General features: G+C 36.9%; 1 protein-coding gene across 9 annotated transcripts in view; it reads right to left on the bottom strand.

The window, feature by feature from the left end:
- Positions 1-16446, bottom strand: part of ewg (DNA-binding protein Ewg) — a 78391-nt gene that overhangs the window by 16307 nt on the left and 45638 nt on the right. For 5 of the 9 annotated variants that reach the window (XM_067782717.1, XM_067782711.1, XM_067782714.1 and 2 more), the window contains exons 2-3: positions 5100-6117; positions 4832-5032 (exon numbers count right to left, since the gene is read on the bottom strand). In XM_067782717.1, the coding sequence (XP_067638818.1) occupies positions 4832-5032; positions 5100-5882 (984 nt within the window). In that variant the 5' untranslated portion in view covers positions 5883-6117. The remainder of the gene's footprint in view (positions 1-4831; positions 5033-5099; positions 6118-16446) is intronic. The other 4 variants (XM_067782719.1, XM_067782713.1, XM_067782718.1 and 1 more) reach the window with 1 other exon arrangement.

Raw genomic sequence — 16446 nt, 5'->3', positions numbered from 1 at the left:
AGGAGATAAGCAAGAGCGAGTCAGATGTAAAGAACGAAAACTTGTCCCAGCTATTGAATGTCCTGTGATATCTATCTCGCAAATTGGAAGAAACTCGAGCAGTCTTACCCTCAAAGGAAATGTGGATGGCAAGGAGCGTGTACTGACTGTAGATACGGGCGCATCTCATTCCTTAATCCGATCTGACTTGGTCAACAGGAGAGTAAAGCCGTTACCTGGAGCAAGGTTGCGTACGGTCACAGGCGAGTATAACCAAGTCCAGGGAGAAGTGATATGTGAAGTCTTAATTGGGAAGGTCATGGTTCTGCACAAATTCGTTGTGACGGAGATTGTTGATGAAGTCATATTGGGAGTGGATTTCTTGGTTGACCATGACATCAAGATCGATATGCAGAGAAGGGTTATGCGTTATGAGAACCAGGATGTACCACTTAACTTTAGTTTGGAGAAAGATTCCAGCAGTAATCGAGTACTGGTGGAGAAGACTCGACAAAGACCACGAAAGTCAAAGGTAAAGGTCGATGGATCGAATGGGCCAAATAAATCAAAACCAAAGGTACCTGGGAGAAAAACACTGGCATCGACAAACCTTAATAGACGCCCTAAAACGGCGGAAAGAATTTTACAGGAAGAATGCAAGGGTGGTTTCAAGCCAGCGCTCACTACTGTTGTGAAACGTCAAAACGATACTGATGATGCAAAGTCAATCCGTCAAGATCAAGCTCTGCGAAGTAGTTCTTCATTGGCCAAACAACAGAGTGCGAGGGAATGATCCAGGATAATGAGTAGTAAGAAGAAACACAGGTACGATGAGAACAATAATTCGGAAGGTTTCTTGGAGAGAGATTTGGTACTGTTATACAACCCTCACCGGCGGAAAGGTGTTCCATCCAAAATTCGTTGCAGTTGGGAAGGCCCGTGCAAAGTTGTGAAGAAGATCAGTGATTCCATCTACCGCATACAAACCACTGGGTTTAGATCGAGAGATTTGTCTGATCGGTACGATCAGACTTAGGTGGAGGGCAGTGTGACGAATATTAGTGACACTAAATGACAATAAAGCAGACAGTCACGTGTATCTACATAAACGAATCAACCATTATGTATACACATATGTACGTGCACGCAGCGGAGAAGCAACGCACAACCACATGCATATATCTGAGATACTCCGGAAAGTATGCAATGAAAGAAGCCATAAAATCGTGCATCTGTAGTTACAGGTGATAAATTTTATAGCTGATGGCGAACTAGTAGATTCTGGAAATGGAAGCGCCTAGAAGATGCGAACGAGGAAATCAGAGTATAAAAGGCAGCAACAGTAGAGGCGCGAAAATCAGTTGGATTTAAGACGCTATCTGGCGAGCAATAGTAGTGTTATTGTAAAGAATTTTAATAAAGGCCATTTTGCATTATTGAATAGTGGAGTTATTTATTCAACAGTTTAGTGATTCGAACTTAGCAGAAGGTTGCAAATAAGGGGAATTTCACAATATTCGTTACAATATTGTGACGAACTCCCAACACAAAAAAAACATTGAAGCGAGCCACACTGTGTACATAAACACATCAATCATCATTTACACCCATATACATATATAAGTCACGAAGAGATATTTCGTGCGCATACTTGTAGCCGAAATTTGCTATACATACACACGCATATGATTATGAGAAACGCATAAGCTACAAATATACATGTATATAGCTAAGTAGGAGATATGTACAGCAGTTCTCGCAGGCGAAACGTCTAGACTGTAGTAGAAATATGCGAATGAAGCAGCAGAGAGTATAAAAGAGCACAAGCTGAGTAGTCAAAGAATCAGTTTGATTTAAGCACGCTGTCAGTTGCGCAGTGAAGTTTAATTGCGAAGTACTCCTAAGGTAGTCTAATAAAGACCATTTTGTAATACAGAATATTGGAGTGTTTTATTCAACGGTTTAGCGATACGAACGTAAGCAGAAAGTTGCAAATAAGCTGAATTTCGCTAAATTCCTTACAATATTATCTACCATATCTATACATATAATAAATTTCTAACAGGGCTATATCTGTACATTGAAGATATTGACGAAAAATTGATAGGAGAGATCCTTATTGGACCGCCTGAACCCAAATCAACAGTTTTTAAAATTTTTGTTAGTCTGACTGTCTGTATGTTTGGTCTGGCATCACTCAGAAACCACTGCATAGATTTGCGTGCACCTTTCACTGATGCATCAGACGAGGTCTAACTTAAATTTTATTTAAACCCCCTAGATCTCTAGGGCTTTGGAGCCCAAAACATGGAGCTGGGTATTTTTGAAATGTAAATGTACATTGACCGCCGTGGTATGATGGTAGCGTGTTCCGCCTACCACACCGAAGATCCTAAGTTAACGCCCAGTCAAAGCAACATCAAAATGCCTTGCAGATGTCGTTTGGAGTCGACATGAAAAAAGTAGGTAACGTCCGTCAAGTTGAAGGAAAAATTAAAATCTCTTCGGAGGTTATCGTGCCCTACTTTTAATTATTTTATAAGGGTACATTTTGCGCTAATGTATCTTAAATAAATAATAAATTGAAATTAAAATCTAGATCAAGAATTTATATAGCTCGAACTTTTCTTTACAATAACGTACCGTCATATATATACCATAGGCAGGGCGCAGTTGAATGATGTTCATTGTGTGTGAGAAGTTTAAGAAGTTCTGCCTAACATTTTTTTAGAACTCAGGTAGAACTGTTTAGTAGCTCTACCAGATGTAAGGTTATTCCTTCAGTGCATTAAATCATTTCTCCTTTTATGCTAAACGTAACACACTTCTTCGGAAAATGTTAACAGAGAGGAGGTAGTTTACGCAATGTAACACGTCTCAAATGGACCTAGCTTCGAAATATTGTGATTGAAGCAAAAGTTCCTATAAGTTGTGAAGTCTTTATAACAGGCATAACCATACTCCCAAGCACTTATCATATTTAACGTACATGTGAGTACTTTTCCGTGATCGTATACACGGACAACAAGATGTTACTTGCCCACTGGTGACTACATTCGAAAATTCCTTTGTAATTTGCAGTATTGAATAAAAGTGAAGATTATTTGTTTCAAAGTTATACGCACACAAAGTAGCGGGTGAAAGCTAGTATGTATACATATTAAAATCAGCGATATTTAAACGCACCTTCAGTGGCCTGTGCCGGGAAATTGGCCCACGACCCAAACTAGCGGGTGTTCCTACCTTCATAGTACACGCTAACACTACTCTTTCCGACGCATTTTGTTTGTCAGAAAATAAGAAGCAACTAGCGGCTCTGGGATCATTGACTAAACCGATCTTCAATCGATTTTATACAACCATAGAGTTTTGAACAAAGCTTGGGGTACGACTTCTTAGTGAATACTTTTTTGTATATAGAAGTTCATACCCAAGAAAACGGTTTTGATAGTGAAAAAACGATGCAAAAATTTAAATTTTAGATGTATTTATTTAATTTTTACAAAATGACAGCTCTCCGGTTCTTTGATATAAAATCTTATAACTCCAATTCCAGAGTATACAAAACAGTAGAAGAGCCGTAGAGAGCCCTACTTTGGCAGGATCGCGCTATAAAAGTAATGAAAAGCTGGAAATTCCCCGACCCCAAAAGTACCGAATTGCCATCGCCCATTGCCAAGTCGTGCCCTCCAGAATATATGTATGTATGTCTAAATGTTATTTTCTTATGTATGTAAATATGCCGAATTTATTATTTCTTCTGGTAGTATTATGAATTGCGAAGTAAACGAATAACAGCAAGAATGCTCAAAGCACATATGCTAAATTATTTCATATTTAATTAAGTGGAAATTCCCAAATTTAATAAATAAAAAAAATAGTTTAATTTTAGAAAGGATTTTACGAAGCGAAATTTAAATAAAGATAGTTTATGCAAATCGGTTTCCACCTGGTCCTTCCAGCGGAGTGAGGGCCGCCCTCTTCCTCCGCTTCCATAGACGGGTTCCGATAGGAACGCTTTTATTTCATTCGCATAACATGGTCTAGCCAGCGTAGCCGCTGTGTTTTACTTCACTGCACTATATTGATGTCTGCGTAAAGATCGTCATGAAATCTTCTTCGGTACTCGCCATCGCTAACGCGTAGAGGACCATAAATCTTTCCAAGCACTTTTCTCTCGAACACTCCCAGAACCGCTTCTTCTGATGTTTTCATGGTCCATGCTTCTGCACCATATAGCAGGACGGGTACAATAAGTGACTTGTAGAGCATAATTTTAGTTTGCCGAGAGAGGACTTTACTTTTCAATTGCCTACCTATTCTAAAGTAGCATTTATTGGCAAGGTGGAAAACGATTTAAACTCCCGTGGTGTGACAAATTGGCGCCAGTTGGCAGAGTGAAGAAGCGACTTGCGCGCCTTGTTGGACAGCCATAACCGTTTAAACGGTTAAGCGTCAATTATGTAAGTAAGTTTGTGCAAAATTGAAATACCGCAATTACGCTTTAGCTCTGTGTAAAAAATATTGTAGATTTTCATTCCCTTAAAGCAAATTTTGAAAAAATCCGATCTCAGCAAGCTCACTTCCGTAACATCCCTAATATGGATTTTTATATAATAAGATGCAATGATCGTATTGAAACATAACTTAGTGGTTATAGACGTCATTGCATATTTTCAAACCTGTATTAACTTATGTACATATTTTTGTCCGATTTTCCCGCCCGTGTTACATACAAAAACTTTATCTAACATACTGAACAGTGAATATTTTTGAAACTTTATCAATTTCATATTTGAACGCCACAATTATTATCCAATCAGTAAACCGGTAATGTATTGAATAAGCTTACATTTGTTGTGTTTGTAGTTGCATTGGCTATAGTTTGCACAGTTGTTGTCGTGGCTTCATGTTCATCCATTTCGTCATCATCTTCACCTTCTAACATTTCAATCTTATCTTCATCGTCGGCAAAAGTAGGCAACAGATCTTCACGCCCATGATATTTATAGCAGTTTATAACGATCTTACGCAGCGCATGCGTCCAACTAATCTGTAAACGAATACAAAATTTTTTTCAATTCAAAAGGGCCAACTTAGTTCACAATGGGTTAACGCACTCTCACCTTCTGCTTGTCATCTTCGGAACGAGCATCCATACGCACATTTGCCCAGGGCAATTCCTTTGGCCACCACGGAGGTCGAGTCGACTCACGCCCCCAACCGGGCTTACCACGACCTGTTGAGTATTTTAACATCAAGGGAATAAAAGCACGTAATTGTGCCTGTGTCATTTTCTCCACCGGTGTCGGAATACCATCAATTATCAATGGCGGCAACTCAAAAAGTGAGGGGTCTTCTTGAGGCGGTGGTGGCGCTTGCTGGGCCAATGCATTTTCTAGTTCATCCATTACAATATTTTTAAGATTACGTACCACATCCTCTAGCGGCTTTGCACCAAAAACTTTATAGCTTGTATTTGGTTTGCCAGGTGTGGCGACCAGCACCACTGCTTGCTTCCCTACTCGACCTGTAAATTCGTATATAATACCCCGAAGTTTGCGCAATAGACGATTTTGCTGACGTTTACGCACAGATGGATTCGTTTCAAACGAATGGGCACGCTTTCGTTTCTTTGACGATGCAATAGCTGCTGCAGCTGCTACACCAACTGGACCAGCTGCTGCCAATTGATTTGCTACATCATCCTGTACCGTTATGTGTGCCAAATCGGCATCATCGTACAGACTATCACTACTATCAATCAAGTCATCGTCATCATCATCGGAAGCCACACTCAACTGGCCATCATCCAGCATTTCAATTTTATAGGTTTTCGTCACATGCTGTGCAGAATTAATCGTACCAGTACTCGTGCCGGTAGAAACTGTTGTCACATTCATTATTTTTTAAGTTATTGATTTACTTATGAATATATAGAGAATAGAATAAAGATAACTATTTAATCTAGATTTGTTGGGCATCCGACCCAATCTTTGGTTATGTTGCAATTAATTCACTAGAGATGTATATTTAACAGGACTTTCGCACATAACTATGTATGCAATACCCACAATAAAAAAGGTGATGATGGTAGCTTACACTGCCTTTCCGAGGAAGCGATTGCTAGACGAAGACCTGCAATAGAAGAGATAGGTTTAACTTTCGTACCATTCAACCAGTGTAGGAAAGTAGATGCATCAAGTGTTCGTATTGGACTAAATAGGTTCCTAAGACATAACGCAGAAAAGAGTCTTTTATCAGGCCATTTGCTGTCATTATGAGCTGATTTAGGAGTCCCAAAATGTATACATTTCCCTTCTTGTGTTGGTCGTCCGATATGAACAGAATCTCATATACACATACATATTTTACACATATTTTCCTCATAAGCAGAGATTTTGAAACGTTCTACGAACAGAAAATTAAAATCAATTTGACCCGAGTAAAGAGTTTTCATCCTATTTTGATTAAACTCTCAGTGCGACAATGTGGAAAAATAACACCTTTTTCAGGTTTACTTCAGAAAGTTGCAATTGAAGTTCAGATAATTACAAATAAAGTTCAGAAACTTAGAATTGAATCTCAGAAAATTACAACTGAATTTCAGAAGATTATAACTGAACTTCCGAATTTTCAAATGAAATTCAATTATAATTTTCTGAGCTTCAATTGCAACTTTCTGTACGTAGACTTAAAAAGGTTGCAATATTAAGGGTAAAGGAGTTTTCTAGATGGGATAGGGTTCGAGATATTCAGAGGTATTAAAAGTCTATTCAGAATTCTGAAAACTTGCGATCAATTTTTAAGTAACTATTCATTGAGCTAAAAACAAGAAACCCTACACACAGTTCAGGACACCTTGACAATGCAACAAAAGAAAAAAGTAAAAAGAAGATTGCAAATGTTTAAGTACTTTCTAAATGAAATATTTCTCTTTAAAAAAAGACACAATCTTTTGAACTTTGATATTCAAACTTTAACATAACCACTGTGAAAAATTTTATGAGGAACGAAAGTTTTGTTTAAAGAGACATTTTTCGTTTCTTCTGAACCAGTACTTAAAAATTTGTTTTCTTCTTTTAATTTTTGCCCAGACTCTTTGGCATTGAGCGAAATGTTATTTAACTCATTGAAAAGAAGCCGAAGGAAAGCGATACCGTTGACATTTTGAATTTTCTGAGATAGATTTTCACTCTTCTAAAATAAACCTGTCTGTCCAAATGATTTCGGTGCAGTAATTTTCAGTTTGCAATATTTTGCTTAAGTTACCCTAAAACAAATAAGGAAGGCTAAGTTCGGGTGTAACCGAACATTACATACTCAGCTGAGAGATTTGGAGACAAAATAAGGGAAAATCACCATGTAGGAAAATGAACCTAGGGTAACCCTAGAATGTGTTTGTATGACATGGGTATCAAATGGAAGGTACTAAAGAGTATTTTAAAAGGGAGTTCTATAGGTGGACGCCATTTCGGAATATCGCCATAAAGGTGGGCCAGGGGTGACTCTAGAATGTGTTTGTACGATATGGGTATCAAATTAAAGTTATTAATGAGGGTTTTAAAAAGGAAGTGGTTGACCAAAATGTGGACCAGGGTGAACGGTAACATCATCTGTCGGGTACCGCTAATTTATTTATATATGTAATACCACGAACAGTTATCCTTCCATCATTCCAAGGGCTTTTGATTTCGCCCTGCAGAACTTTTTCATTTTCTTGTACTTAATATGGTAGGTGTCACACCCATTTTACAAAGTTTTTTCTAAAGTTATATTTTGCGTCAATAAACCAATCCAATCACCATGTTTCATCCCTTTTTTCGTATTTGGTATAGAATTATGGCATTTTTTTCATTTTTCGTAATTTTCGATATCGAAAAAGTGGGCGTGGTCATAGTCGGATTTCGGCCATATTTTTTACCAATATAAAGTGACTTCAGATAAGTAGTTGAACTAAGTTTAGTTAAGATATATCGTTTTTTGCGGAAGTTATCGTGTTAACGACCGAGCGGAAGGACAGACGGTCGACTGTGTATAAAAATTGGACGTGGCTTTAACCGATTTCGCCCATTTTCACAGAAAACAGTTATCGTCATAGAATCTATGCCCCTACCAAATTTCACAAGGATTGGTAGATTTTTGTTCGACTTATGGCACTAAAAGTATTCTAGAGAAATTAAATGAAAAAAGGCGGAGCCACGCCCATTTTGAAATTTTCTTTTATTTTTGTATTTGGTTGCCCCATATCATTACTGGAGTTAAATGTTGACATAATTTACTTATATACTGTAAAGATATTAAATTTTTTGTTAAAATTTGACTTTTAAAATTTTTTTTTAAAGTGGGCGGGTTCTTCCTCAGATTTTGCTAATTTTTATTTAGCACATATATATAATAATAGTAGTAACGTTCCTGCCAAATTTCATCATGATATCTTCAACGACTGCCAAATTACAGTTTGCAAAACTTTTAAATTATCTTCTTTTAAAAGTGGGCGGTGTCACGCCCATTGTCCAAAATTTTACTAATTTTCTATTCTGCGTCATAAGGTAATGAAGTTTCATTGCTTTATCCACCTTTGGTAATGAATTATCGCATTTTCGGTTTTTCGAAATTTTCGATATCGAAAAAGTGGGCGTGGTTATAGTCCGATATCGTTCATTTTAAATAGCAATCTGAAATCAGTGCCCAGGAACCTATGTACATACCAAATTTCATCAAGATACCTCAAAATTTACTCAAGTTATCGTGTTAACGGACAGACGGACGGACGGACATGGCTCAATCAAATTTTTCTTCGATGCTGATGATTTTGATATATGGAAGTCTATATCTATCTCGATTCCTTTATACCTGTACAACCAACCGTTATCCAATCAAAGTTAATATACTCTGTGTGCATAGCACGCTGAGTATAAAAATGCCTTATTTACATTTTAGTGGCGTATTTGTGTTTATTTTAATGATGATAATGAAAAGTAACCAAAAATTTCTTGAAAAAACATTCGGCATTAATTGGTTGCTTTGTTGCTGCCAAAGTATCGTGTGACGGCTCTCAACAAGTAAAAACTTTGTGATGTGGGTTCAACCATAAATAAATGAGCCCAAATCATGCAATCGAATTTGAAAAAAAAAAGTTTGATGACGTAGCGCTTTTGAAATTTTTCGAATTATTGCAATTCTCTCATGTTTCGCTACTGTGTAGTGTTCGGAATATTTAAAACTGTTACCTGAGTAAACGACAACGCCGGAGTTAGAGTACAATTTTCGGAGTATATTTTGTCTTCCTGCTTGGAAACAGGGCGTACAACTAACATCAAATTGATTTGGTGGCTTGGCAAACCTTTCGATTGTGTTTCTCAGATGCACTTATAATATAAATATAGGTAAGGCACGATAACCGAAGAGATTTTAGGCCGAGCTTCTCAGATGCACTTGGAGTCAGCCAAAAATGTGTATGATGACCAATTAATGGGAACAATTAAAAACAGAACACCACATTCTGGAAGAAAAGTGGGCTCTATCTCCCCGGATATTTAGCGCGAAAAAATATTATTATTATTATTATTTTGGAAAGATATACAGGATCGTACTTAACAGTCAACTTGGCTGCTTGCGGTTTACCATACATATTTCATGTTCTTTTAATGATGGAAGGTTTCAAGCCCTCAATAATGGCGACCTGGTAACTGGCATACAGAGTGTGGGAGAAGACGATCCCGATACCCCGATCGCCGATGATGAAAAACACGCTCCGGCACCCAACTATAACGAAGTGAGAATGGCAATATCACGGCTGTAAAACCACAAGGCGTTAGGTAATGACGGAATACCTGCTGAGCTGTTCAAACAGGGTGAAGAGATGGAATTAGATAAAGAAGCAAACAAAAGTGGGTCTTGCGGTAAATGAGGACAAGATGAAGAACTTGCTGTCACCACGGACTTTGCATCCACGTCACTGTTGACAGATATAAATTCGAGACTGTAAAGAATTTCATCTATTTTGGAACCAGCATTAGCAGCAAAAGAAATGTCGACCTAGAAATCAAACGGGGAATAACTCTTGCCAACAAGTGCTTCTTTACACAATTGAAATCTAAATTCCCCTCTCGACGAACAAAAATCCCGCTCTACAATTCGCTCATCATACCTGTCCTGATGTATGGCTCGGAATAATGGAAGGTGTCAAGAGAAGATGAGATCGCTCTTGGAGTGTTTGAGAGAAAAGTTCTCCGGAAGATGTCGACGGCGAGTATCGAAGGAGGTATAATGATGAGCTTTATGAGCTTTACGTAGATATGCCGATAGTGATAGCTAATAAAAACAGAAATCTTTGCTAGCTAGGTCAATTATGCGAATGGACGAATACGCTGCGGCCAAGAAATAAAGTAACCGCAGTTTGGAAGCAGAAGACGAGGAAGACCTCCACTGAGTTGGGAGGCAGTTGCAGAAAGATTTGACCTCGCTTGGTGCTCCCAATTGGCGACTGTTATCGCGGACACTTCATTTTTATGAAAAACTTCTAGAAGTGCTGTATGTTGAATTTTGGCAGGACTTACAGAGCGCGTCCGAACACATTTTTTGCTTACATTTTACTTCTTCTATTCATGCTTTTTTAAATGACATTCTTATGCTAAATTCCTATTATTAGAGCTTTATACCAGGGACCCAAACTATTATTCTTTTTATAATAAAAGTCCTTCAAAAAAAAATTGTTTTGGATCTTTAGTTTTTAAATAATTTTTAGTTTTTAAATATACCGGGCTTTTATGCTATAAGTTCGAAAATGAAAGTTAAATCCGGATTTTTTTTTAAGGCCCTATAACTATGGAACGGCACATTCAAATTAGACAATCCTTATTTCAACAGAAAGAAGTGTATCAAATTTTGAAGGCAATATCTCAATTAGATCAAACTTTATCCGGACTTATAAAATAAAATGCCTGTCTTTACTTTTATTTGTGGATTTTTTTGAAAAAAAAGCCGAAAAGTAAGCATGATTCATCATGAAAATGCTGCATCCCATGAACTAGGATAATTTTTGACCCGGTTTTTTCGACTAAAAAAAGAAAATTACTATTAAGATGGGTCCCTGTTTTATACACCTGATTTATTTTTGAATTTAGCCAATAAATTAAATAACACTGGAGATGATAACTCTGACGCTGATTCGATATCGACAATCGAAAATTTGTCGGAAATGTAATTTACACTAACTGGGCGTAAGAGCTAACTTTTGTCCACCTAGAATCTTCAGCCGTATCACATTAGAGATGATTATAACTTTAGGTAGCGATATCTGGAGAACGGTTGAAGCTATATGTATGTCCCGGGTATTAACTTAAATAACGGGGTACCTCATTACCGAGGTAAAATTAACTGTCCTGCCCACTATGTGTGGTAATTAAAAAATCTTTAGATAAAGATAGGTACATTAGCTTGGGTCGATTTGTATGGGCGAAAGTTAACCGATATCGCGCCATCGATTTTTCGATAGGATTTGGGATCAGGAAAAAAGGTTCCGACCAATACCAGGTTTTCGACCAATACACTCCCCAAAACCCAAAAAATATTTTTTTTTTTTTTTCAAAAAACTGTTGTCGTCAACGTTTTTACAACAGTTTTTTGAAAAAAAATATTTTTTGGGTTTTGGAGAGTGTTTTGGTCGAAAAATTTACCCATTCGCCATTTATTTTTTGGGTATGCATAGTGGAACTTTTTTTCTTGAGCCGAAATCCTATCGAAAAATCGATGGCGCGATATCGGTTAATAAATCGACCCAGTCTAATGTACATATAATACGTATGAGCGCTTATATGTCTATGAACTCCTCCTAAACGACTACACCGATTTTTTTTTTTTAATTTTTGTGTGTATTCAAGGGGATTTGAAAATGGTTTAGATCAGGGGTCTGCCTTTCATGGCACAATCGAGTTCTCACTGCGTGTACGAAAGGGCAATCACTTCAACGGTATGGCTTTTTATACTCAGCGTGCTTGGCATACAGAGTATATAACTTTGATTGGATAACGGTTGGTTGTACAGGTATAAAGGAATCGAGATAGATATAGACTTCCATATATCAAAATCATCAGCATCGAAAAAAAATTTGATTGAGCCATGTCCGTCCGTCCGTCTGTCCGTTAACACGATAACTTGAGTAAATATTGAGATATCTTCACCAAAAATCGGATGATAACCACGCCCACTTTTGATATACATAACATTTTGAAAAACACAAAAAACCTGATTATTTAGTAAATAATACACCTAGAATGTTGAAATTTGACATGTGTACTGATATTAAGACTCTTGATAAAAATTTGAGAAAATTTTGTAAAACGGGCGTGGTACCGCCCGCTTGTGATAAAATCAGTTTTACAAATATTATTAATCATAAATCAAAAATAGTTAAATCTATCGTAACAAAATTCGGCAGAGAAATTGCCTTTACTATAAGGAATGTTTTGAAGAAAAATTAACGGAATCGGTTAAGAACCACGCCCACTTTTATATAAAAGATTTTTAAAAGGGTCGTGGACGAATAAAATAAGCTATATCTTTGCAAAAAAGAGCTTTATATCAATGGTATTTCATTTCCCAAGTGGATTTATAACAATAAATAGGAAAAACTTCAAATTTAAAGAAATGGGCGTGGCACCGCCCCTTTTATGATTAAGCAATGTTCTATGTTTCAGGAACCATAACTCGAAGAAAAATTAACGGAGCGTAATAAAATTGTGTACACATATTTTCCTTATAGCAGAAAATATTTCTAGTAAAAATGGACGTGATCAGTTAAAGACCACGGCAACTTAGATATAAAACAAGTTGGAAAGGGTCGTAGACTAGAATAATAAGCTATAACTTAGCATAAATAGTTTTGAATCAATGATATTTCACTTTTCAAGTTTTACTGTAAGAGGAAATGGGGAGACATTTTTTTTAAGTGGGCGGTGCCACGTGTTATGTAGAAAGCTAATTTATCTGAAATGAAATGTATAATTGAAGCTCACGCTGAGTATATAATGTTCGGTTACACCCGAGCTTAGATACCTTTACTTGTTTAAATTAATTATTTAGATAGTCTTTCGGAAAGGTTAATGTAAAAAGAAAGGAGAGCCATGTGGTTAGGGAGAAGAAAGAGACAGGCGCAGGGAATGACAGGGGCGGACGGGCTGGATGGGTAAGGGATGAAGATAGGGGGAGAGAAGTTCACAGATAGAATAAAAGGAAAAGAAAAAAGGCAGAGTTAGGAGTGAAAGCCAAAGGAGCCAACGAGCTTTAGCAGTTGTCTAAATTTTTTCTTTTTTCTATTTAAAATAAGTTTAAAAAATTTTCATTTAAGAAAAATGTACCATAACAATAATAATGGTAAAATAATTATTGTTAGGCCTTGAGCTCGATTCGAACCAGCGAACTTGGAAATTATTATAGATATAACTAAACAAAACAGATTTTTCAAATAGACAGTTATGTATGAAATTAGCAACGCCATGGGTTTTTGCTAAGTTTAAATAATACTTAACAAACTGCATTTGTTTTTTATATTGTGACGAATATTAGTAACACTAAGTGATGCTCACATCACTAATCTGATACTAAGTAAATAAAGCCACAACAACAATAAAGCAAGGTGCCACACTTGTATGTAAGTAAACAAATTAATCATCATGTACACACATACATACAAGCAGCAGAGAGATACTCACAAACGCATGTCATCATCAGCTACTACTTCGCTCACATATATATACACACGCATATGGTTAAACACTACAAATACACGCGCGTATGGCTGGTGACCAGGTAGAGGATTCTAGAAGAAGAAACGTCTAGACATTTGGGCAGACAGTATAAAAACAGCAGAAGCTGAGTAGTTCGTATTCAGTTTGATCTAAGCACGTTATCAGTTGCGAAGTATAAGGGTTATTCTGAAGTATTTTCAAAGTAGTCTAATAAAGACCATTTTGCATTATTGAATATTGGAGTGATTTATTCAACAATTTAGCGATACGAACGTTAGTAGAAGGTGTAAAATAAGCGTGGTTTCACTAAATTCGTTACAATATTATTTGCGACCCGCTTGATTTTCGAAGATACCGTACTTTTAGCCAAAATTTTAAACTTTTGTCCCATATTTTTGTAAACTAAGTCTGATAAACCTACTTCTAGTGAAATTTTTCAGCAAATAAATTTCTAGCTATGTACCTCTTAAACGCTATTTTAGTGAACGTTCTAAAAAAAGAATGCAAAACGATATCAAAGTTTTATTATATGGGTCTGGGAATCGCATTTGGATACTCAGGCTAACGACAGAGTGCACCCCAGCGGGTTAGGGGGCTTAGAGTATACCCGCGGCAGGTATGCCTGTCGTAAGAGGCGACTAAAATACCAAATTAATTCAAGAGGTTGTGTAGCGCAACCCTTTCAAGGGGTTACCAGCGCAATATATAACTTCTTCAACCCAATTGTCAACCTCACCTACCCGTGGCGAATACTGTTTCTTTAACAGCCGAGGCTCTGGCGACCCCAAGTTTCTTATGGATCTAGGTGGGCCTAGAGGGTTTCATGTGGTCATACCAAATCGTTCCCGAGATGGTCAGGCTAGTACCTTAATGGTGCTTGTTACCGGAACGTACCGGATCTGCATCCGGCAAAGGATCACCAACATCGATAACACTCCCCAAGGCCTTCGGGGAGTATCCTTATCGCTACAACAACAACAACAGCAACAAAGTGCTCGCTATAAGCTATGCTAGGCGGGAAGGAATTTTTATATATTTTACAAGCTTGAAAGGTTTCTGGCACTATTTTACAATTTTCGACAAGAGATAATTTCTATAGCTTTTTATCTTTATATTAAAGCAACGCTTCTCGCTTCCACTTTGTCGTCAGCCTCAGAGTTTGAGTTATTGTGCTGTTGTACAGTGTAGCATACACCATAGATAAGAGATTGAGGTCATTGCTCATTATGAAGCGCTTCATTTCTGCTATTTTAACATTTGCGCTAGCGTGAATTACATTAAGGCCCGGTTTTTCAGTAGTTGGTTAAGCTAGGCTTAAACTAAGTTTGCTTAAAATCTAGTCAAATTTAAACTCCATTTAAACTACTGAGCAGTTTTTCACTCACAGTTTAAGGTCGCCTTTGGGGTAGGCTTTTTTGCACGGCAACATTGGGTTTTTATTATCTAGATAATTTGTAGATACGGCAACAGCTGGATTTTGTTTACCCAACAAACATGGAAAAAATATTTCTTCACCGAAATTTATATCTAGTTCCGGAGGTGATATCCAACATCATTATTTAATTATTCTTAAACCAGATAGTTCTCGAGTTGATATCTAACTTCATTCTCCAATCACTATCCAACCCTTGAGAAATTTTGTTTAAGCGTTCTCGATCTGATCTACAACGTTATTATCATTATCAAATTATATCCAACCTTTGAGAGATTTTGGGAAATGTACAGTTTTAAAATGAATATCCAACACATTTCTCCAGTTGATATCCTACATTGGATATCGAGTTGAGGTGGAATTGAAAAAAAAAAACATCTCCATGGTGGTACCACCAAAGCCAACAGCTATTTATTGTGAGAAATAAACACCTGAATGATAGCAGTAAAGAAGCGTAATTTATTAAAAATAAATTATACATATTTTATTTTATTTTTGTGAAAATACTGTAGTATGGAACCTTACATTTGAGTCCAGTTAGAGAACCACAAGTTGGGAATTCAATTTTTTCAACTTAAGTAAAGCATTTTTTGCTTTATAAAAAATTGCCTCTTTTGCTGAGTACGCTATGATTCTGCAGTGGAGCCACTGTTTCGAAACAACTCTTGAGATTTTAGAAGTATGCCTAGTTGTCAACATGAGCTCTAATGGTACTCGAACCATTTCGAACGAAGCCATTTCGAACGAACGCAAATGACTGATAGGTTAACTAGAGTTTAACCCTGCCAGATCAGCCACTTAAGCTCAGCTTAAACTTCAGTCAAGGTAGACTGAAAAACTGCAGAATAAGTTTAAGCGTAGTTTAACTGACAAACTGAGTTGAACTTGTGCTGAAAACCCGGGCCTAAAATAATCTTATATATTATTTATAATTGCTGTTTTTATGTACAGTTCCCTTTTTCGCTCTTATTTGGAATCCAAATCTATAAATAAAGTTTTGGTTGTAAAGATGGGGATTCGGGCTATTAGCGAGCTTTGGGCATTATTAGTCGAAGTGCTTTTGTTTATCCATATTTTATTAAAATAATTTGTTAAAAATTAACGATTGTGAGCACACAAAGAAATATATTTGTACTATGACACTATTGAGAACATTTGACTAGAACAATTACTGCATTACCGGCAGTTGCTAACATTCGCCAAATGGCAGCGCAAGCGCACGTAAGTTTATAGATGTTTGATTGATAGAAAACAGCTGATTTCTTTTGATATTTGATATGAGAC

Source organism: Eurosta solidaginis, chromosome 4, assembly GCF_040869045.1.
Source record: "Eurosta solidaginis isolate ZX-2024a chromosome 4, ASM4086904v1, whole genome shotgun sequence".
In the NCBI taxonomy this organism is placed as follows: domain Eukaryota; kingdom Metazoa; phylum Arthropoda; class Insecta; order Diptera; family Tephritidae; genus Eurosta; species Eurosta solidaginis.
The sequence above is the reverse complement of the archived record's forward strand: the minus strand, read 5'-3'. Positions and strand labels throughout refer to the sequence as shown.